The 23,433-nt window shown below is 44.4% G+C and overlaps 1 protein-coding gene and 1 long non-coding RNA gene across 2 annotated transcripts in view; both read left to right on the top strand.

The window, feature by feature from the left end:
- The window catches only part of LOC106566398 (uncharacterized), a 41,233-nt gene extending 21,460 nt beyond the window's left edge, over positions 1-19,773 (top strand). The window contains exons 23-43 of the mRNA XM_082959684.1: positions 208-369; positions 589-844; positions 1,077-1,251; positions 1,469-1,581; positions 1,839-1,857; positions 3,443-3,559; positions 3,686-3,762; positions 4,013-4,173; positions 6,618-6,838; positions 7,031-7,130; positions 7,318-7,406; positions 7,561-7,647; positions 8,493-8,740; positions 8,976-9,102; positions 9,716-9,925; positions 10,391-10,533; positions 10,690-10,835; positions 11,033-11,277; positions 11,829-11,972; positions 12,154-12,259; positions 17,273-19,773. Of these exons, the coding sequence (XP_082815810.1) occupies positions 208-369; positions 589-844; positions 1,077-1,251; positions 1,469-1,581; positions 1,839-1,857; positions 3,443-3,559; positions 3,686-3,762; positions 4,013-4,173; positions 6,618-6,838; positions 7,031-7,130; positions 7,318-7,406; positions 7,561-7,647; positions 8,493-8,740; positions 8,976-9,102; positions 9,716-9,925; positions 10,391-10,533; positions 10,690-10,835; positions 11,033-11,277; positions 11,829-11,972; positions 12,154-12,259; positions 17,273-17,400 (3,074 nt within the window). The 3' untranslated portion in view covers positions 17,401-19,773. The remainder of the gene's footprint in view (positions 1-207; positions 370-588; positions 845-1,076; positions 1,252-1,468; positions 1,582-1,838; positions 1,858-3,442; positions 3,560-3,685; positions 3,763-4,012; positions 4,174-6,617; positions 6,839-7,030; positions 7,131-7,317; positions 7,407-7,560; positions 7,648-8,492; positions 8,741-8,975; positions 9,103-9,715; positions 9,926-10,390; positions 10,534-10,689; positions 10,836-11,032; positions 11,278-11,828; positions 11,973-12,153; positions 12,260-17,272) is intronic.
- Positions 19,774-20,143: 370 nt separating this feature from the next.
- LOC106566405 (uncharacterized) lies at positions 20,144-22,469 on the top strand. Its single transcript, XR_014379983.1, has 6 exons — positions 20,144-20,240; positions 20,356-20,670; positions 20,980-21,091; positions 21,226-21,335; positions 21,501-21,624; positions 21,807-22,469. It is a non-coding gene; the product is annotated as an uncharacterized LOC106566405 (long non-coding RNA).
- Positions 22,470-23,433: the final 964 nt, after the last annotated feature.

Genomic DNA, 23,433 nt, shown 5'->3' with positions numbered 1-23,433 from the left:
ACCGGTCAGTCAGTCGGTCGGTCAGTTAGCCGGTCGGTTGGTCAGCTGGACGGTCAGCCGGGCGGTCAGTTAGCCCGTTAGCCGGTCAGTCGGTCGGTTAGCCGGTCAATCGGCCGGTCAGCTGGGCAGTCGGTTGGTTACTTGGGTGTAGGGACTAGTGGTCGATTTGGGATTCACCCACTCACTCTCTCACTCTTTTCTCTCCAGAGGACAGTGACTATAACCCAGCAGATGAGGACTGTAGGGGCAGACAGCCTGCCCTGCTGAGACAACCTGCCCCTCCTCCCTGCTCCTCCACAGACCGCCCCCGACGTAGGGTGGGACGCCCCAGGAAGTTCACCTACACAGAGGGCAGCTACAACTGCAAGGGTGGGTACTACTGTAGGAACAATACACTCACCATACTCACATTCACTGAACAATACGCTCAGCTGTTTCTGCACGTCTTCTCAATTTTTAAGTGAAGGCTTTTCCAAAGATCACTGCAAGAAGACAATTGTGTGCTGTTTTCATTCACTAAGCTGTTATTGAATAGGTTTCTTATGCATGAACTCTGCTCTGTATTTTCCTTGTTTCGGCTGAGTACAGAAGCTGAGGGTGCATCCAAGCAGCGTAACGGGAGTGTGGACCCTCAAGGCTCCGAGGAAGCCAGTTCCTCAGGCCTGGGAAACGGACCAGATTCCTTGGCCAATGGAAAAGCAGTGGAAGCCGGCATCAGCCAGTCAGACTCTGAGAACAAAGACCCGTCACCTAATGGGAGGCCGGAAGAGGCAGAGTTTTTCCCCAGGAAACGAGGTCGACCCTCCAAGCGGTTTCTCAGAAAGAAATACAAGAAGTACATGAAGTAAGACTCATTGTTACTGACATCTGAAGCGAGCTACTGTATCTCTGAATACCTGTATCGTACTGTCCTGGGATAGCCTGGATTTTTACATTTTACATTGTCCCTTCCAGCAACTATGGTGGTTGCGTACGGCACAGATCTGTACTGTTGGAAAGGATATTACATGATGTAGCCGCATACCGAGATCTTCTAACTAAATACCTTCACTCCTCCTACCGGTGTGTATCACCAGGTATTACACGTCTCTGAAGCCCCTCCTGAGGCCTCACAACTGTTGGATTTGTGGCTCTCGCTTCCTGTCCCAGGATGACTTGAGGTTCCATGTAGACTCTCACCAAGGAAACGACCCAGAGTGCTTCAAGTGCCTGCAGTGTAACTACCGCTGCAAACGCTGGTCCTCGCTCAAGGTGAGTGGGGCCGGGGCATACAGTGCAATCAGTCAGTCAAATGTATGTAGCCTTCATTACAGCATCATCTTTATTGCAAATGAATTACACTGCTTCTTTAATCATTGAATCAGTCTTCAGTTTTTCTCTTGTATCTCAGGCCTGGTCTGTTCCCTGTACTGTCTGTAATAACCACAGTGGAATGTTAAGTGGCTGTTTTCTCTGCTGTGTTAAACAGGAACACATGTTCAACCACCAGGGGAACAAGCCCTTTAAGTGTGAGGAGTGTGACTACAGCAGTGTGTATAAGAAGGATGTCATCAGACACTCTGCAATACACAACAAGGACAAGTATGTACACACACACACACAGGACGTAATCATACACTCAGCAGTACGTAACCAGGAGCAGTATGTTCTCTCCTGACACCATGTGTGGAACATTCACGTGATCGTCATACAACTCACATCACCAGTCCAAAATGGCTCATTGACCTTTTATTTTATTTTTTATTTTTTTTTAAGCTGGAGACCGATCAAAACTTAATCGATTTTAATTTATCAATCAAATCATTTGATCCAGTAACTTATTTTTCATCCTTTCACAGGAAAGCGAAGTCTGAGTCTGTAAGTATTTTCACCTTTTTATCTATAAAAGGTTTGAGTTTTTTATAGTTGGTCACCCTAGATAGACTTTTTCTATCCAGATCATCCCATGTAAAAACATGTTATAAACCTAGTGACATATCTTGTTTCCGTGCCATAGCAGGTTTATGGAATCTGTATAAAGGTTTTAAACCCAGTATGATATCTTGTTTTTTATGCCATAGTCTGTCTGTCTGTATGGTCTGTCTGTACAAGCCAGATGTATTTGTACAAGTCTGTCTGACTCTCAGCAGGTATCTAAGTTGTTGTTGTTCCCGTGTCCAGTGTGGTCTGACTGACTCTCAGCAGGTATCTAAGTTGTTGTTGTTCCCGTGTCCAGTGTGGTCTGACTGACTCTCAGCAGGTATCTAAGTTGTTGTTGTTCCCGTGTCCAGTGTGGTCTGACTGACTCTCAGCAGGTATCTAAGGTGTTGTCGTTCCCGTGTCCAGTGTGGTCTGTCTGACTCTCAGCAGGTATCTAAGTTGTTGTTGTTCCCGTGTCCAGTGTGGTCTGACTGACTCTCAGCAGGTATCTAAGGTGTTGTCGTTCCCGTGTCCCGTGTGGTCTGTCTGACTCTCAGCAGGTATCTAAGTTGTTGTTGTTCCCGTGTCCAGTGTGGTCTGACTGACTCTCAGCAGGTATCTAAGGTGTTGTCGTTCCCGTGTCCAGTGTGGTCTGACTGACTCTCAGCAGGTATCTAAGGTGTTGTCGTTCCCGTGTCCCGTGTGGTCTGTCTGACTCTCAGCAGGTATCTAAGGTGTTGTCGTTCCCGTGTCCCGTGTGGTCTGTCTGACTCTCAGCAGGTATCTAAGTTGTTGTTGTTCCCGTGTCCAGTGTGGTCTGTCTGACTCTCAGCAGGTATCTAAGGTGTTGTCGTTCCCGTGTCCAGTGTGGTCTGTCTGACTCTCAGCAGGTATCTAAGTTGTTGTTGTTCCCGTGTCCAGTGTGGTCTGTCTGACTCTCAGCAGGTATCTAAGGTGTGGTCATTCCCGTGTGGTCTGTCTGACTCTCAGCAGGTATCTAAGGTGTGGTCATTCCCGTGTCCAGTGTGGTCTGTCTGACTCTCAGCAGGTATCTAAGGTGTTGTCGTTCCTGTGTCCAGTGTGGTCTGTCTGACTCTCAGCAGGTATCTAAGGTGTTGTCGTTCCTGTGTCCAGTGTGGTCTGTCTGACTCTCAGCAGGTATCTAAGGTGTTGTCGTTCCCGTGTCCAGTGTGGTCTGACTGACTCTCAGCAGGTATCTAAGGTGTTGTCGTTCCCGTGTCCAGTGTGGTCTGTCTGACTCTGAGCAGGTATCTAAGGTGTTGTCGTTCCCGTGTCTAGTGTGGTCTGTCTGACTCTGAGCAGGTATCTAAGGTATTGTCGTTCTCGTGTCCAGTGTGGTCCGTCTGACTCTCAGCAGGCATCTAAGGTGTTGTTGTTCCCGTGTCCAGTGTGGTCTGACTGACTCTCAGCAGGTATCTAAGGTGTTTTCGTTCCTGTGTCCAGTGTGGTCTGTCTGACTCTCAGCAGGTATCTAAGGTGTTGTCGTTCCTGTGTCCAGTGTGGTCTGTCTGACTCTCAGCAGGTATCTAAGGTGTTGTCGTTCCCGTGTCCAGTGTGCCATAGAGTCTACCCCATGCAGAAGAGACTCACTCAACACATGAAGACACACAGTGCTGAGAAACCACACATGTGTGACAAGGTAACACATCATCTGCCCTTGATTAACAATTCCAATAATCCACTCAAATCAATCAGGGTTCTAGTTTTAATCTCCTGATTTTCTTTGCAATCTTTATAAATATCTGTTTGTGCTTTGACTTCCCAGTGTGGGAAGTCCTTCAAGAAGAGATATACGTTCAAGATGCATCTCCTCACACACATCCAGAGTGTTGACAACAGCAGGTCAGTACAGGATGTAGCGCCATTTTCATTAGGCCTCTCAGCAGAACATAGCGTCTCAGCAGAACATAGCGTCTCAGCAGAACATTAACATCGTCCTGTGAAACCAGGGTGGTGTTCATTACACACTGTAGCAAAACCAATTTGCGCTGTGAAGTTGTTAGTATCTACCTGTTTCAAAATGTTTTCTCCTTATCATACACTACAGTGTTAATATCCTGTAACCTGTCTAATGCATGTGACCGTCTACCAGGTTCAAGTGTGAGTTCTGTGACTATGACTGTGACAACAAGAAGCTCTTGCTCAACCACCAGCTGTCCCACGCCAACGACCGGCCCTTTAAATGTGACTACTGTAAATACTCCACCTCTAAAGAGGACTTCCTGGTCTCTCACCTGGCCATCAAACACACAGGTGAGTTCTACACCTAATCCTGACTCTTAAAACCCAGTCAGTCCCGAGACCCCAGGGGGGAAAAATGTGTCTTTTCATTTATGACTTTCATTGATCTGCATGTCCAGCCCTTATATTTAGCCTCACTATGAGGTGTTTTACCATGTTCTGTTCAGGACAACCAGAGCTAGCTACAAAAACAATTTGACATAAACAGTAGGGCTGACCGCAATTAGTCCACTGGTCAATTGTTTGATCGATAGGCTGTTTTGTCGACCAACATCTGTTAATTCATTCAATGTATTATTATTCCAGTCGGAGATTCTCATTGTCGGAGATTACACGTTGTTCGCAGAGCCCACAACCTATGTTATGCTTGTTGAGTAAGGACGCGCACCTGATTACGCATAGAAGTAGGCCTATAGGCTACCTAGCCTGTGTGCAAATATTGGCATATAAATGTGCCCTCATAGTATTTCTGATTGGTCTAATGTACCACCACTAATGAGCTGTGGAGCTTCTCAAAGTAATGTTTTCTTCACCTCAAACAGCAAGAAAACAAAGTCTGTTTTTACATCCATTGAGAATGACAATAGTTCCTCAATGTATTTGAAAAATCTTCCAACTCTCTCCCACTGTCGATAACCACTCAGCGTGAAAGGGGAAAATGTCCTGCTCTGATCCAGTGGAAACGTCATAAAATAGACCTACCTAATTACTTATCTTTTGAGTCAAATAGCCTACAGCTGTGTCTATCCTGAGCTCAATGACACAGGAAAGCTGAAGGCCCAGAATATTTTATACAATGTTGCAAGTTTGCTAGTGCAAGCTTTGGGCCAGACCCAAGTTAAGAGTTGATACAATGTTTTAAGTTCATTGCAGACAGGCCATGCGCAGCCAATGTGATTTATAGGATATTTATTTTTATCAGGATGTTTTCTACCTGCAGGCTGCACTGTTTTTTTTTTTAATTTTGGGGGCTTTAAACACAATTTTTACATAGTTGATAATGCAATAGAAGTTACTTTTCTAGGTTAATCATTTTCATTTAGATTTGGATATGAATTTTGATTTACCACATGACAATGATTTTCAGATACGAAGATGTTATTATAAATTAAATGAAACTGTTCTAGGAAAATGTGCATATGAAAACCATAAATGGCAAGATAAATTCCACATGAGAAAGGTTGCCGACTCCTCCTGTAGCCTATTACCGGCAATTTCAGGAGAGGAACGGCAGAATCTGCCAAAGCCAATAGGAGCGGGGGACGACGACGGTCGGGTTAAGTAATTTTTCTTCTGATTATCTTGCTCTCTGGCTCCCTCTTGAGTCATTTGTCTTATTTCATCAAACAGTGTGCTTAAACCATCAGACAAGCTCAATGCATATATGGTTTATTTTCTTAACACATAGACATATGTATGGAAAAATACACGTTTTACATTTCTACCAATCGGTTGGATCGAAAGAACAGACGACTTTTGGTCGACCAAGTCATTTTTAGTCATAGACAGCCCTAATAAACAGTTGCATTCGAATGTCAATTTAAAAAAAAAAACGCTAAAGCAAAAACCTGATAAAAATGTATTTATATGAATGCTGTAAGTACAGAAATTGTTTGCTCAGTAGGAAATTAAATCCAACTAGTCAGTGACAACTGTGTGGAGTTTGTGACAGCAACTATGTGAGGTTATTATAGACACTATGTCCATGATATTTCTTATGATCTTCTTTGTAGAAGAACCCCTTACCGTCTAACAGCGCTGTAGCTTGTGAGCATCATATGACATGTTACATGTGCGTGTTTGACTCTCAGCCATTGTTTTGTAAAAAGACACGGCGCCGGGCCCCTTCGGGTTCCGCCCTTGTCTCACTAACACCTCTCTAGCTCATCCCCCGTTTAATCACACAGATTAATGGTACCAACGGATGCGGAAGAAATGGACAAATCCTATGGTACAAGCCACACTGTTTAAAAGGGGTTAGTCCAAATTGCACCGGCGTTGCAGTTGGACTCATTTGGGTTAAACCCAACCCTTTTAATGTGGCTACTGTAAATACTCCACTTCTAAAGAGGACTTCCTGGTCTCTCACCTGGCCATCAAACACATACGTGAGTTACTGTAATGTCACTAGGATCTTCTCCATCCCGATCAGTTTAGTTCACTAGCTATTACAAGGGTTTACCACTCAACCCCTGGAGACAAACACACCCTTGAGGGGTTGGTAGCACAAGGTCAGGCTTACTCTCCACCAGTTTCTCCCCCCCCCCCCGCTGGACCCTGGATTCGAACCAGCGACCCTTCGGTTGATGGCTCTCTTCTCTCACCTCTCTCGGATATCTGCCGCCCCTATTCAGCTATTCAAGGTGTTGAATATCGAGGAGCAGAAGGATTTGGGATCACTGCTTTAGCATATTTACCCCATGGTAGATCTAATCTGCCCTCCTTTCACCCTCTAGGAGAAAAGCCGTTCTCCTGTGAGATGTGCCACTTCATGACGAAGCACCGTAAGAACCTGGGTCTGCACGTCCAGTGTCGCCACCCGGAGGCGTTTGAGGAGTGGAGCGCTACGCACCCTGAGGAGCCCGTCAGGCGGAGGAGGAGACCCTTCTTCACCCAGCAACAGATAGAGGAACTCAAACAGCAACACGACGACACAGCGAGCCTACAGAATACAATAGTACGCCTGGGGAAGAGATATACTGTACTTTAAATATCTATATGCCTCTAAATATAGAGATGAACAGGAGTTTGTGGGATTCAGTGGGTCTTCTAAAGGAAAAAGAGTAGAAGCTAGTAACTCGGAATTAATAATATCTAATGGATAGTTTTGGATAGGGAATGTTTGACTGTTTTTCCACCTATGTGTTAGGTAGCAGTGGATTCTGACACACTACAAGCCATGCAGACAATTCAGAACGCCTCAGTCTCCCAAGATGCAATGGGAAACACCACCATCACTTACGAACAGGGTCAGTTATTTTTCGTCTTCATTCCTCAATATTCTTCCTTCTTCTTCAGTGACCAACTGCTCCACCAAGGACAGATAAACAGACACTTTTGTATGGCCTAAGATCTCTACCAAGCCCAATGGTAATGTTTTATAATGCATTGAGAAGCATGACACAATAATAACTTAATCTCTCTCCATCTCCACAGCCGGGAATTCGGACCTGTCAGCCCAGAATGCTCTGGATCTGCTGTTGAATATGAGCAACGCCAGACAGTTGGTGGAAAACTCACTACAGGTACTGGCTGGTTCACACATTGGCTCATTGAGTAGACCTCTGCTGTTCTACTGACCTATGTAATGATTCCTACAGGTCTGCTACACAGCTCTGCATGATTGGGACAGACTAGGTTGTGTATTGGATGAGCAGTTTGTCTGTGTGTACTCCTCAGGTACAGATGTTGAAATCATCGGACTCTGAGGTTCTAAAAGCGGGCTCCTGGACAGCGGTTACCTCAGCGACCGGGGGAGCCCAAAAGGTTTATTTGATTTTCATTTATTTCAGGCTGGTGTAGCGTAATGTTTCTTTAAAGGAGAATTCTGGCTTATTTACAACCAGATCTCAATTTGTATGTAAATTGCATGTTATAGAAGGGTCCAGACACAATTTCGTACGCACACTTACTACTGTATATATGTGCTTTAGGAAGCGTCATTACCCGGTAGATCAGAATTTCTTAATCCTGGTCCTGGGTAACCAAAGGGATGCAAGTTTTAGTTGTTGCCTTAGCTCTCACACACCTGATTGAAATCAAAGGCTTGGTGATGAGTTGATTATTTGAATCAAGTGTCTGAGTGGAAGGGCAAAAAAGTTGACCCCTTTTGGTCCCCAGGATTAAAGGAGAATTTTATTTAATTTTTTACTAAATCTGTATTTGGCATGTTATAGAAGGGTCCAGACACTTTTTTTTCTTTTGCGATTTCAATTGTTTTTGTATAAACTTACCCCAGCCAGCGATTCAATTTCCTCATCCTTGTTGTGCAGTATGGGGTCTCTGAAAAAACACTATACCGAGAGCTTTTCCTTTTCTAAAAGGATGTGTTTCAGAGTCCCCCCCCCCCCTCCCCCGTACTGCACAACGAGGATTAAGAAAGGCTGGTCTAGCCTCTAATAACGCTTCCTAAAGCACATACAGTACCAACCCCCTAGTGTGAGTACTAATCCCAGTCACACCACTGTCCTGCATTTCCTTTTCTCTCCATCTCCCCGCTTATTTTTAATGATATCCCTGGCTAAATAACATTTTTAAAAGTGCCCAAAAATAATAATAATAAAAAATTTAAAAAGTATAGTCCTTTTTTAATTTCCGCTGTGGTCCTTTAGGTTGTGACGTTCCACATGTCTGAGAATGGGGAGACCCTGGTGCAAGAGGTCCAGGAGGTCTATGAGGCTGGGACCAATGAGAATGGAGAGATTACTCAGATAGCCATCCAGGCCTATGAGGGGGCAGAGGGCTTCAGTGTTGTGGAACAGATGCAACAGGCTACTGAGAAGGGGGCAGAGGACTTCAGTGTTGTGGAACAGATGGAACAAACTACACAGGACATACAAAGCACTGGACCTGGATACAGGTACAGTAGAACCTGGCCTCACCTGGCCAACACGGCACACTGGCCATTAGCTAATGAGCGCCATTCTGTCTTTCTGATCTGCTATACAATTTGCATTCCTGATGATATTTTACCATGATTTTTGAAGCGCTGAAATAAGTTTCTTCTCCCATTTGAAAAAGTATCAAACATTTTTGGAGATAAATCAACTTGGTTGACTTCCACTTCACAGTGTTCCAATGTGTTGTGTTTTCAGTAGTGGCGAGGGCAGTCCCCAGCCCATGGAGGAAGAGCAGGAGGGAACAAAAACACTCAAAGAGAACAGAGACACCCAGTACTACCTGACCTCTGGTGTGGGGGATGGAGTTCTACAGCAGGTAGAGGTAAGCCAGCCACAGGAATACCACATACTGTAGCAGGGGGTGTTATAGAACAGTTTCTACAGAAATACCACATACTGTAGCAGGAGGTGTTATAGAACAGTTTCTACAGGAATACCACGTACTGTAGCAGGGGGTGTTATAGAACAGTTTCTACAGGAATACCACATACTGTAGCAGGGAGTGTTAGAGAACAGTTTCTACAGGAATACCACGTACTGTAGCAGGGGGTGTTATAGAACAGTTTCTACAGGAATACCACATACTGTAGCAGGGGGTGTTATAGAACAGTTTCTACAGGAATACCACGTACTGTAGCAGGGGGTGTTAGAGAACAGTTTCTACAGGAATACCACGTACTGTACTAGGGGGTGTTATAGAACAGTTTCTACAGGAATACCACGTACTGTACTAGGGGGTGTTATAGAACAGTTTCTACAGGAATACCACATACTGTAGCAGGGAGTGTTAGAGAACAGTTTCCACAGGAATACAGTGCCTGTATCTAAGATGATGTTAATGCTCTGAAACTCATCCCTGTTCAGTTGAACTGTAGATGTCTGAGAAGGTAATCTGCTGTCTCGTCCTCCATCTCTCTCTATCTCCCTCTCTTCAGCTAAGCAGTGAGGTCCCCGGTTCCCCCTCCATGGTGGGATCCCCCCAGGATCAGAACCAGCTCAACCCAAAGAGGTTCTCCTGTCGTATCTGCTCTGAGTCGTTCCAGGGCCGCAGTGACATGGAGAACCACAAGAGGGCCCATATCGACCCCTCCACCTTCAAGTGTCCTGACTGTGACTTCACTGCCTCCTCCTGGCCAGACGTCAAGGTGGGTCTTTTATCATTTCTCAGCCAGGGTGTAAATCAAAAAAAAAAAAAATCCTTGATTCCTTGTGCCCTCTCTAAAGGAGGGCTTTGGAGGAGTAGATAAGGACCCTCCCCTCGGATCTCTGGTCTTCTACACCTGCATTGCTTTCTGTTTGGGGTTTTAGGCTGGGTTTCTGTACAGCCCTTTGTGACATCAGCTGATGTAAGAAGGACTTTATAAATCAATTTGATTGATTGATTCTCTACCGTCTGACGTTTTCAGAAGGTGGTGAGGAGAGCACACCCAATAAATTGAGGAAAGAGTTTGAGATTAACCCTTTTATTAAATATGAAGGGACTTTTTATTTGCCCCCAAAAAATGTTTTTGGTCTTGAAAGGCAGCATTGACCCCTAGTAGTGAATTACAGTTTGTCTCTATCCAAAGCATGCTATTTATTTGGTTATCAATGTACAATTCCTTTCCCAGACCCACATGGGCATGCATACCTACCTGCGGCCTCACAAGTGCCCCAGCTGCAGCTTTGCCTCTAAAAACAGGAAGGACCTGAGGAGACACATGATGACGCATACCAACGAGAAGCCCTTCACCTGCCAGATCTGTGGACAGAGGTAATTCAACCAATTAGGGCATCTTGAGGCCGTGAGAATAAACTTTTTTATGAAGTGTTGGGATGGTGATGCCAGCATAGAATGTTTTGTTGTTGTTGTACAGAAAATGTTTTGAAAGCACCTTAGGTAACCATTCTGGTTTGTCCCACTTATCAGGTTTAATCGTAACGGCCACCTCAAGTTCCATATGGAGCGTCTCCACAGCCAGGACCCTGCGACAAGGAAGACCCATTCTGGAGGAGGCTCCCAGCAGCAATCCTTTATAGTCAGCAGTGATGAGGAGGCTCTCGCCATGCTACAGTGTAAGGAACACACACACACGTTTACACCAACTTGTAGGTAATTTCACTGGGTGAATAAATCACTGATGTCCTCTATTTCCATCCATCCCATTTGGAGGACGTTTTGTTTTGTTTCAGCTACAGTTTGTTTGAAATGTTAACACTTATGTTGTTATTGGCCATTGTCTGAGATGCTGTTGTTTCTCTCTTTGTTACAGCCCTGCAGGCAGGACAGACCATCAGTCCGGAGCAGCTACAGAAGGCCCTGGGTCAGGACAACATTATAGTGTCCCAGGAACAGGGCCTGGATCAGGACCACATTATATTGTCCCAGGAACAGGGCCTGGAAGACAAGGAAGAGGCCACGTACATCCAGCAGATCACCACAGTGGACGGACAGACGTTACAGTACATAACAGGAGATAACCAGGTGACGTTACAGTACATAACAGGAGATAACCAGGTGACGTTACAGTAAATAACAGGAGATAATCAGGTGACGTTACCGTAAATAACAGGAGATAACCAGGTGACGTTACGGCACATAACGGGAGATAATCAGGTGACGTTACGGCACATAACGGGAGATAACCAGGTGACGTTACGGTAAATAACGGGAGATAACCAGGTGACGTTACGGCACATAACGGGAGATAATCAGGTGACGTTACGGCGCATAACGGGAGATAACCAGGTGACGTTACGGCGCATAACGGGAGATAATCAGGTGACGTTACGGCGCATGACGGGAGATAACCAGGTGACGGTGCGGCGCATGACGGGAGACAACCAGGCGACGGTGCGGCGCATGACGGGAGATAACCAGGCGACGGTGCGGCGCATGACGGGAGATAACCAGGCGACGGTGCGGCGCATGACGGGAGATAACCAGGCGACGGTGCGGCGCATGACGGGAGATAACCAGGCGACGGTGCGGCGCATGACGGGAGACGAGCAGTCTAATTCTCCTCCTTCACCCTCCCGGGGTCTAATTCTCCTCCTTCACCCTCCCAGGTCCAGTATGTCATCTCTCAGGATGGAGTCCAACACTTCCTACCCCAGGAGTACGTGGTGCTAGCAGACGGGAACCACATCCAGATGTCAGATGGACAGATCATCCAATATGAGAATGATGGGGCCTTCCTACAGGAGCAACAGGTGAGATGGAGGATCCCAAAAACACTCCCATCACAAAACAATCAAGCCCCTACAAATATTCAACCCCCAAAACAGACAAACAAGAATACTGCTGTATTTTGGGATAAGGAATTTAAATGTTCCCTGTGACATAGAGTAAGATGAAAGGTTAAGTGTTTAACTTCCCTGGCTCTCTTTTCAGATTTCCCTGAGTCATGACGGCCAGATCCAGTATCTTCCCATCAGTTCAGAACAACAGATAGTCAGTCCTGAAGACGTGGAGGTTGCTGAAAACTCTGCTGTCACCGGTATGATAACACACTGTCTGCTTCAGTAGAGGGCCTGGAGGGTAGGGCCTGGAGGGTAGGGCCTGGAGGGTAGGGCCTGGAGGGTAGGGCCTGGAGGGTAGGGCCTGGAGGACAGTAGCATAATGCAAGTATTCCCTGGGAGGTTCAGGAGGGTGTAGTATTAACAGCAGCAGCAGATAGTCAGTCCTGAACATCTGGAAGATTGGAGGTTGCAGAACACTGCTGTGACTGGTATGTTAACCCACTGCTTCATACATTACAGCATTGTTTCCCAAAGCACTAGTCTACTGTCTTCAACCATTCCACTTACACTATGTGATCTATGACAGTGGTGGGACACCTGATCAGAGGCAGTATGTGATCTATGACAGTGGTAGAACACCTGGCTCACCTTATCAGGGGACTGCAGATGGAAATGAGCTGTTAGCTAAATCTGGTTCAATGTATCATTTCTCAAGTGTACTAAGACTTGTGTTTTTGTTGTACACTGAGTATACAAAACATTATGTACACCTGCTCTTTCCGTGACATAGACTGACCAGGTGAATCCAAGTGAAAGCTATAATCCCTTATTGATGTCACTTGTTAAATCCCCTTCAAATCAGTGTAGATTAAGGGGAGGAGACAGGTTAAAGAAGGATGTTTTTAAGCCTTGAAACAATTGAGACATGGATTGTGTATGTGTGCTATTCAGAGGGTGAATGGGCAAGACAACAATTTAAGTGGCTTTGAATGGGGTCTGGTAGTAGGTGACAGGCACACCGGTTTAAGTGCGTCAAGAACTGCAATGCTGCTGGGGTTTTCACGCTCAACAGTTTCCTGTGTGTATTAAGAATGGTCCACCACCCAAAGGACATCCAGCTAACTTGACAACTGTGGGAAGCATTGGAGTCAACATGGGCCAGCATCCCTGTGGAACGCTTTCAACACCTTGTAAACAATGTTCCCTCAATTGTTTTTAGTCACTGAGCAAATTTCAGGTCTGCTGAGCGCTAACTTGAACGGTGGGAAAATTCTGTGCAACTTCCAGTATGCGTTTACTCTGAACACTGAGGCTGTACCCGCTTTACATTTGTAAAGTAGGCTACTGTGGCTATTTGATCATAATGTAGGCCTACTAGAGTGGCCTACCATCAAAAGAATGGAGAAAATGCATCCCGTAACATTTTAACATGGAAATAGCTGTTCTATCATTCAGTCTACAGTAGCAGCCAATGTGTGGTGTTCAATGTAAGCCTACATTCCATGAGACTTTTGAAAAAAACATGTAGGACTTGACATTAACCTGTTGATCCACTTGTCCTTCAGACAAGGAAGTGACTGAAAATGTTGTTGTTTGACGTAAGAAACCACTTTACAAAATAAAATGCATTGTTATTCCCATACCATTAATACAGAGAATCAGACAAATTATGCTACCCTCTGCCTATTGGCTACTTAGCTTATTCAAGCCTGGGAATTAACGGGAATATATGCATATTAATACCATTTAAATGTAGATGCTTTTTGCATTGGATATATTTACCATATCATATGGAGACAGAAACATAAACCTTTTACCTTATCATAAGTAGACATAATTGCAAATTATTAAATCCTTCCAATAAAAAAAAATAAAAAAAATGTAGTTACGAATTTAACTTTAATTAAATGATTTCACTCTTCACATGGGATGATTTCACTGAACAACAAAAGAAAGGGAATATTTAATGATCCCAATGATCCATCGCATCTCCCAAAAACATTTTCAACATCTGTAAAATGATAGTCTAGAAACTAAAGCTTTGGTTGTCTTCCTCTCAGGCGTCCATGTCTTCTCCCTGGACCTCCTCAATGTCCACCTCTTGAATATCAGACTCTGAGGCCCCATCTTCACTGTCACCTTCCAACCTTGTTGAGGATGGCTCGTTGTCAGGGTCAAAAAGCCCACATTTTTCAACCCTTGTATTGGTCAGCCTGTTGCATGCTTTGGTGTGTGTGTTCTCAAATAAGGACCAGTTGTGCTCTGAGGCGGGTGATGTTGGTGGGATTTGGAGGATGATAGTGGCAACAGAGGAAAGCGCCTCAGATCCACAAAGTCCCTTCCACCAGGTGGCTGATGAGATATGTTGGCACGACTGCCATATTGCATCTCCATCCCAAGGCCCTTGCTTGGAAGTGTACTTCGCCAGACTGCCAAGAACCTTGCCCTCATCCAGGCCAAGGTGGTGAGACATGGTAGTGATGACACCATAGGCCTTGTTGATCTCTGCACCAGACAGGATGCTCTTGCCAGCATACTTGGGGTCCAACATGTACACTGCGGCGTGTATGGGCTTCAGGCAGAAGTCTTCACGCTTTTTGATGTATTTCAGAACTGCAGTTTCCTCTGCTTGGAGCAACAGTGAAGTGGGCAGGGCAGTACGGATTTCTTATCTTACATTTGCAAGCAGAGTCTGAACATCAGACAGGATGGCATTGTCGCCCTCAATCCGTGCAATGGCTACTGCTATAGGTTTCAGGAGTTTCAGGCTGCTCTCTCCCAAAATACATCACCCAGGAACATCCTCTTGATGGGGCTGTCCATATCGGCAGACTGTGATATGGCCATTTCTTCCTCCCCTCCAGGAGACTGACAAACATGATGACAACACCACCCCGACGGGTGTTGCTGGGCAGCTTCAATGTGGTGCTCTTATTCTTCTCACTTTGCTTGGTGAGGTAGATTGCTGCTGTAACTTGATGACCCTTCACATACCTAACCATTTCCTTGGCTCTCTTGTAGAGTGTATCCATTGTTTTCAGTGCCATGATGTCCTTGAGAAGCAGATTCCATGCATGAGCAGCACAGCCAATGGGTGTGATGTGAGGTTAGGACTCCTCCACTTTAGACCAAGCAGCCTTCATGTTCACAGCATTGTCTGTCACTAGTGCAAATACCTTCTGTGGTCCAAGGTCAATGATGACTGCCTTCAGCTCATCTGCAATGTAGAGACCGGTGTGTCTGTTGTCCATTGTGTCTGTGCTCTTGTAGAATACTGGTTGATGGGAGGAGATGATGTAGTTAATTATTCCTTGCCCACGAACATTCGACCGCCCATCAGAGATGATTGCAATGCAGTCTGCTTTCTCTATATTTGCTTTACCTTCACTTGAACTCTGTTGAACTCTTTATCCAGCAAATGATTAGATAAAGCATGTCTGGTTGGAGGGGGGTATGCTGGGCGAAGAACATTCAGAAATCTCTTCCGATACACATTGCCTGTGAGCATCAGAGGTGAACCAGTTGCATACACAACTCGAGCAAGACATTCATCAGCATTTCTCTGACTACGTTCCTCCATTGAGTCAAAAACACTTTTGATTCCAGAAGGACCATGAGCTCTTGCTATCGATAAGGTGTCTGATTCATCATTTTCACCTCGAATAAAAGTAGAGGGACTTTTGTCAGAGGTTGCTTGCTGTGAGCGCTGAGGGAACTTTATCCACTTGGCCAGATGATTCTGCATCTTTGTTGCATTCTTCACATATGATTTGGCACAGTATTTTCAAAAGTACACAGCTTTTCCTTCTACTTTAGCTGCAGTGAAATGTCTCCACACATCAGAGAGTGCCCGTGGCATTTTCCTGTAAAGATTAGAAAATAATGAGTAAAGAAAAAACAAATACAATTCCATGTACAGATAAATAGTTAAGCAGTTAGATTAAACAACCTCTTTGTAAGATAAATGTTTTAAAATGAAACATGTATGGAAACAGGTGAATTAACACTCCTCGGTTAGCAGGCTCAAACAAATTAAAACCCACATGGTAGCAAAAACTAACTAGCAGAAATTGTTAAGTTAGAAATGATTTAAACACATTTTGCTGTAGGCTACTATTTACTTGTTAACAAAAAATCATGTATGTCATTTAAAATATATTCACCCCACACAGTATTGTAATCAAAACCAGAAAGCATGTAGTCCTTGGCTCAGACAGTGTAGTAGTGTGAGTTCAATAGCATCTCATTAGTGTGCAAGATCTTGAGAATCAGCTGTACATGTGATGGAAGAGTGCATTGCACATGTGATGGAAGAATGCACTGTGCATGCAGAGGGTTGCAATCCCAGTGAATTGTGGATAGTTTAACCAAAATATGCCACAAGACCTAGAATTGTCTTGTGTATCCCCCCAAAAATGTCACTGTTAGCTAACTTTTTTGATGAATTTAAGCATAATTCCCCAAATTCCCGGGCTTAACGTCCCATGGAAAATTTCCGGAACAATTCTGTAAGTTTACCGGAAAGTTCCCGACCCTTTGCAACCCTAGTTGCAGTTGCAAATGAGAACTTGTTCTCAACTAGCCTACCTGGTTAAATAAATGTGAAATAAAAATAGTTCTGCCACAACAAAATCTCTTGCAAATTAAGTCTTGCATAGCTTTTTTTTTTTGGGTATGTTGCATTGAAAGAGACTAATTGCGTTGATTCGATCACAATTCCCACAGTAAAGGGAAACGTTGATAGTGTTAACGAAGGGAGAAAACTAGAAAGTTGAGTGTTCAATCTCGTGTTTCTCTGCGCAGGCTGATATTTCTTCTGCGCTGCAGTCCCGGGGGGAGCTGTGTGCGCACGCAGCTTAGAGGGAACGTTGCTTGTAATGTCCATTTCCCCCAAGGAAACAAGGCTCCTCTGAGGGCGAAAAGGGGGTGCAACTCAATATTATGAAGGTGTTCCTAATGTTCTGTACACTCACTGTACATTGTTCAAATAAACATTAATAAATAAATCGAGGACTAGATCATGGGTGGGCAACTCCAGTCCTCGGTGCCTGATTTGGTGTCACACTTCTTCTCCATCCCTAGCAAACACACCTGATTTAATAAAATTGCATTCTAAACTGAAGATCATGATTAGGTGATTATTGGAGTCAGGTGTGTTAGCTGGGGCTGGGGCAAAACTGTGACACCAATCAGGTCCCTGAGGACTGGAGTTGTCCACTCCTGGACTAGATGATAAAGTTGAATCAGTACTTACTCTCTCTGTGTTCTAGTCATAGCAGATGGCGCCACGCAGCAGACACAGACAGTCTACACTGAGGCCACACAAGAACAGCTGGAGCTGCTACAACAGCAGGGCATCCAGTATGATGTAGTCACCTTCACCGACGAGCAGAGATGACGTCATCACCTTCAGACACTGCTGTTGGATGTGATGTCGCTGCTTTAAAGGACAGAGAGACAGGCCTGCAGTGCAGGACCCAGTGTGATGGAACCACAAGGAGCCAGTGACATACATAGTTTATTTTTTATTTTATTGATTTAACTAGGCAAGTCAGTTAAGAACAAATTCTTATTTACAGTGATGGCCTACCGGGGAACAGTGGGTTAACTGCCTTGTTCAGGGGCAGAATGACAGATTTTTACCTTGTCAGCTTGTGGATTCGATCTAGCAACCTTTCGGTTACTGGCCCAACGCTCTAACAACTAGGCTACCTGCCGCCCCCTAGTAGCTATCGTTTAAGAAGTTCAGCCAAAGCAAGGCTCTGCACACAATCCCCAAACTACAAATCATCTTGTATCCCAAACAACTACATTACCTGATCAGGATTAGCAAACTGGGCAGCGCCTTGCTCAAGCTGATCCCCTCGAACACGGTGCTCTACTCTATCTGTGATACACTATATATACAAAAGTATGTGGCCACCCCTTCGAATTAGTGGGTTCGGCTATTTCAGCCACACCCGTTGCTGACAGGTGTATAAAATCAAGCACACAGCCATGCAATCTCCATAGACAAACATTGGCAGTAGAATGGCCTTACTGAAGAGCTCAGTGACTTTTAACGTGGCACCATCATAGGATGCCACCTTTCCAACAAGTCAGTCAAATTTAAGTGGTGTTATTGTGAAGTGGTAATGTCTAGGAGCAACAACGGCTAAGCTGCGAAGTAGTAGGCTACTTAAGCTCACAGAACGGGACCGCCGAGTTCGTGTAAAAGTCATCTGTCCTCAGTTGCAACACTCACTACCAAGTTCCAAACTGCCTCTGGAAGCAACATCAGCACAATAACTGTTCGTTGGGAGCTTCATGAAATGGGTTTTCAAGCCTAAGATCACCATGCTCAATGCCAAGCATCGGCTGGAGTGGTGTAAAGCTTGCACTGCAGCATACAATTACATTCTAGATAATTCTGTACTTCCAACTTTTACTAGGCAAGTTAGTTAAGAACAAATTCTTATTTTCAATGACAGTGGGTTAACTGCCTTGTTCAGGGGCAGAACAACAGATTTGTACCTTGTCAGCTCAGGGATTCGAACTTGCAAACTTTCGGTTACTAGCCCAATGCTCTAACCACTAGGCTACCCTGCCTTGCAGTTTGGGGGAAGGCCCTTTCCTGTTTCAGCATGACCATGCCCCTGTGCACAAAGCAAGGTCGATACAGAAATGGTTTGTTGAGATCGGTGTGGAGGAGCTTGACTAATCTGCAAAGAGCCCTGACCTCAACCCCATCATACACCTTTGGGATGAATTGGAACTCTGACTGCGAGCCAGGCCTAATCGCCCTGGCTCACAGGGGGGGGGGGGGTTTGGAATGAGATGTTCGACGAGCAGGTGTCCACATACTTTTTGTCATGTGGTGTATCTTCAGATATCTAAGTTGATAGGAACAGTATTAGAGAGGATTTTAGTGGCTGCTAGCTATTACTCGTCTTTTCAGTGTTGAAATAGATAAACTCTCACTGTTAAATACATGTACAAAAATCTTCTGTAAATTCTAAAATGTTGCTTCTAAGTTGATCATAGGGGCTGCTGTACATTTTAAGGAACAAAGTTACACGAGAGGTTGGTTGATCTAGTGTGAGTCCCAAATGACACCCTATTCCCCACACAGTAATAGGTTGCCGTTTGGTACGTAACCCCACTCTGTAATTATTTAAAATGATCTTTCTGCGTGTGCCTCAATACCTGCTTTGACTTGCAAGACGAAGAAGAGGATGGAATTAAATGGCTGATATATTTAAGCAATAAGTCCCGAGGAGGTGTGGTATATGGCCAATATAACACGGCTAAGGGCTATTCTTAGGCACGACACAACACGCTAAGCCGTGGTATATTGGCCATATATCACAAACACCCGAGGTGCATTATTGCTAACATAAATTGCTTACCAACATAATTAGAGCATTAAAAATACATGTTTTGTCATACCTGTGGTATACGGTCTGATATTCCACGGCTGTCAGCCAATCAGAATTCAGGGGGCTCGACCCACCCAGTTTATAATTCAGAATAGAGCACACCATCCAGTGGACGTTTCAGTTTTGAATAGTAAAGGACTGTGTGAAGGCTATGCCTATGGAGGATCGGATGACTGACTGTGTGACTACAGGATTGATTGTGATTCGTGGATAAAGAGTGGTTAATCATTTGGTAATTTGTACATATATTTTTGCATATAAAGCATTTTGTTCCATGATAAAGGATATGCTTGAATGAAAATGTCTGAATAACTAAAAGCTGATACCAAATAAATCACTGCTATATTGTGTAAGATCTTTCACTTCCCTTTTTGTGATTGTTTTCTTATTTTGGCCAGATAATTTGTTTTTGTACGACCAAAACAGAGGTATTGTGATACTACTTGGAACCATGATGGCCGAGCTGGTACCGTGACAACCTGTCATCTTCATACTCTAAGCCAATAATGAGTGTGCTCTAAAACTTGTAAAATCAAATCAAATTTTATTTGTCACATACACCATGGTTAGCAGATGTTAATGCGACTGTAGCGAAATGCTTATAATTGCAGGTTAGAGAGATCGCCTCCCCCAAATGAAGAAGTTAATCACAAGGCTGGTGTCAGAACAGTGATGTCAAACCGCTATCAACCTTTGGTCCTTTTTTTTGGGGGGGGGGGGGGGGGGTTGGTGAGTAAGATGTATGGGGACAGCTGCCCAGCCTTAGTGAGTATTTCACTGAAGATGAAAATGATTATCTTTCTCTAGCTTCTTCTATTAGGTGAGATTTTATCCAGGTTTGTCTCATTGAGATAAAAAAAAATAAAAAAATTTAGCAAGAGATTTTTGTGCCATATTTGGTCATTTCTAAGTGTGTGTGTTCGCTTGTTTGATAGATGACCCTGAGATAGAAGCACAACAGTGGACGGAGGTGAATGGACAGGTATACGGACACGTTCTGCTGAGATTTATCTTTCCTCCCTTCTACAATGGTTATGAGAAGTTATGTTCTAAACTATATCCTGAGCCATTTCCTGTTCTGAATACCAGAGGATATGTCAACAACTTCTACAAGGGAAGAATATCGAGAATGGAATCCAACGGTGAAATGTTCGTTATGATAAGGAATTTAAAACCTGTGGACGCTGGTGACTACAGGTGTGTTGTCAGCAGTGTGAATCATATCTACTCTGACTTTCACCTCCAGATTGGTAAGAACCCTCATAAATAAATCAAATCATCTTAAATGAGGTAAAGAACTATTTTGTTCTATTCTAGGAACTGGTATTAGAAACTGGATGCATACTGTAGGTAAACCAATGTGTTGAGGCCAAAGAAATCTGTAAGCATGTACAGTAGGAAGAAGATTACATGTATTTATTTGATTTAACCTTGACTTAACTAGGCAAGTCAGTTAAGAACAAATTCTTATTTACAATGACGGCCTACGCTAAGTCAACTTGTAAAAGAACAGATCGCTGTGTTGAAATGAGTGCTTATTAAATTCGGTCTCTGTTTAGATAGTGGTCGACGTAGCGGTCCTGTACCCCCTCGACCTCGTGTCAGATCAACCATCAGACCCTCCATCTCATCATCATCCTCCTCAGACACCTCTGGGCCTGTTTTCCCCAGGTGCAATCTCTCTCACACACACATACTGGTTAATTATTCCTTCTAGTTGATAATGTTATAGTTGATAATAGTTGTGGGAGTGGTGTAATACTTATGTAAAATATTTTGTAATCTTTGTCCTATTCTCCTGTTAGTGTTTCCCGGAGTGTTGGTATACCACTGGCTGCAGGTCTCTGCATCACGATGGGGATCGTTATCTGTTCAATCATAGTTGCTGTGATTCATCGCAAAGTCAGGGCAAAAAGTAAGAGGACGCGCTTTCAGTGTTTCATACATGAATTGCTGTTCATGTTAAATCGTCTTTCAAATACGTAGGCTACGACCTTTAGCCAGTAGACGTTCAATGATTTTTGACATTGTTGCACTGTGTCTGTTCTTTAAGTTGATGTCATTTTCATGTTCTTCACAGAGAAATGTGGAGCAACTTCCAGTGACTCAGCAGCCCACATCCTCTCAGTAGGTGCTAAACTTGGACGGTGTCTTCGTGACTCAGTGTCAAATGTCCTGTTTTGTCCCAGAAACAACAACAAAGGGTAATACTAGTGTTTGAGCTTGACGTACCCATGATGTCTGTTGATATGTCTTTTGCAATTGGGCCCCGTAATAAACTTTTTATAAACAACTTATACATATGTATAAATACAAATTATAATACAGTTATATACCTTAATATAAAGTGTTACCAAATAATATTTAATATGTATGTCTCCTGCAGCACGTCCCTCAAGAGGAGAGCAGTATTGTCTACACCACAGTGGACTTCAAACCTCATGAGAACCATACCACAGAGCTGTATGCTAACCTACAGACACTCAGCAGCCCCAGAGGTCATGACCCTGACACACACAGAGAGCCTGCTGGGACGGTGGTGTACTCCACACTGGCTAGCAACCAACGCTGAACCGGATTGTTCCGTATCTGTATCTTTCTTAGCCTGGTGGTCACAGATCTGTTTGTGTTGTCTTGATATGCTGTCATGACCAGGCTATCTGTATAATTGTTAGTTGCTACATTTTTTTTATTTTTATTAATTATATATAACTTATAAATGCCTCAGGAGATTAGTTCATCTGTCGTACCCCCATCACAACCAAAAATATAAGCTTGTTTTACTCCAATGTTTGTAAACAAAGTAAATGTAAACAAACACATTATAGCCTCAACACATGGTTAAAACTATAGTGTTGATATCATGGATGGTCAGTCCTTTTATCCATAGCTCTGTCTAGGATTTAGACAGGCCCATCCTTCCGCTTTTTACCAAAACAGTAGCGGGGTGCCACTTTGTTTAAACTGCGGATTCTAGCTTTAATATGATTGATTTATGTGTATATTCTTTTTGACTTATGAACTATACAAATAAAATAACTCAACTGCACCAGGATTTACTCTGACTGTCTTTCAACAAGCTGGCTCTATTGACAGGCTGAGAGACACTATCTGGCATCCAATCACCATGTCCTTATCAGTTTCCTCTGGATAAAACCTTACAGACACAGAGTTCCCCTACCCATTCATATAAGAGATGGTTGTATATGTCTCTGGGCCTACCTGCCTCCACCATGTTTGGGTCTATGTATCTGGGCCTACCTGCCTCCACCATGTTTGGGACTATGTCTCTGGGCCTACCTGCCTCCACCATGTTTGGGTCTATGTATCGGAGCCTACCTGCCTCCACTATCTTTGGGTCTATGTCTCTGGGCCTACCTGCCTCCACCATGTTTGGGTCTATGTATCTGGGCCTACCTGCCTCCACCATGTTTGGGACTATGTCTCTGGGCCTACCTGCCTCCACCATGTTTGGGTCTATGTATCGGAGCCTACCTGCCTCCACTATCTTTGGGTCTATGTCTCTGGGCCTACCTGCCTCCACCATGTTTGGGTCTATGTATCTGGGCCTACCTGCCTCCACCATGTTTGGGACTATGTCTCTGGGCCTACCTGCCTCCACCATGTTTGGGTCTATGTCTCTGGGCCTACCTGCCTCCAACATGTTTGGGTCTATGTATCGGAGCCTACCTGCCTCCACTATGTTTGGGTCTATGTCTCGGAGCCTACCTTCCTCCACTATGTTTGGGTCTATGTCTCTGGGCCTACCTGCCTCCCCCATGTTTGGGTCTATGTCTCGGAGCCTACCTGCCTCCACTATGTTTGGGTCTATGTCTCTGGGCCTACCTGCCTCCACTATCTTTGGGTCTATGTCTCTGGGCCTACCTGCCTCCACTATGTTTGGGTCTATGTCTCTGGGCCTACCTGCCTCCACTATGTTTGGGTCTATGTCTCTGGGCCTACCTGCCTCCCCCATATTTGGGTCTATGTCTCGAGCCTACTTGCCTCCACTA

The sequence above is a fragment of the Salmo salar genome, chromosome 13, assembly GCF_965601325.2.
Source record: "Salmo salar chromosome 13, fSalSal1, whole genome shotgun sequence".
Classification (NCBI taxonomy): domain Eukaryota; kingdom Metazoa; phylum Chordata; class Actinopteri; order Salmoniformes; family Salmonidae; genus Salmo; species Salmo salar.
The sequence above is the reverse complement of the archived record's forward strand: the minus strand, read 5'-3'. Positions and strand labels throughout refer to the sequence as shown.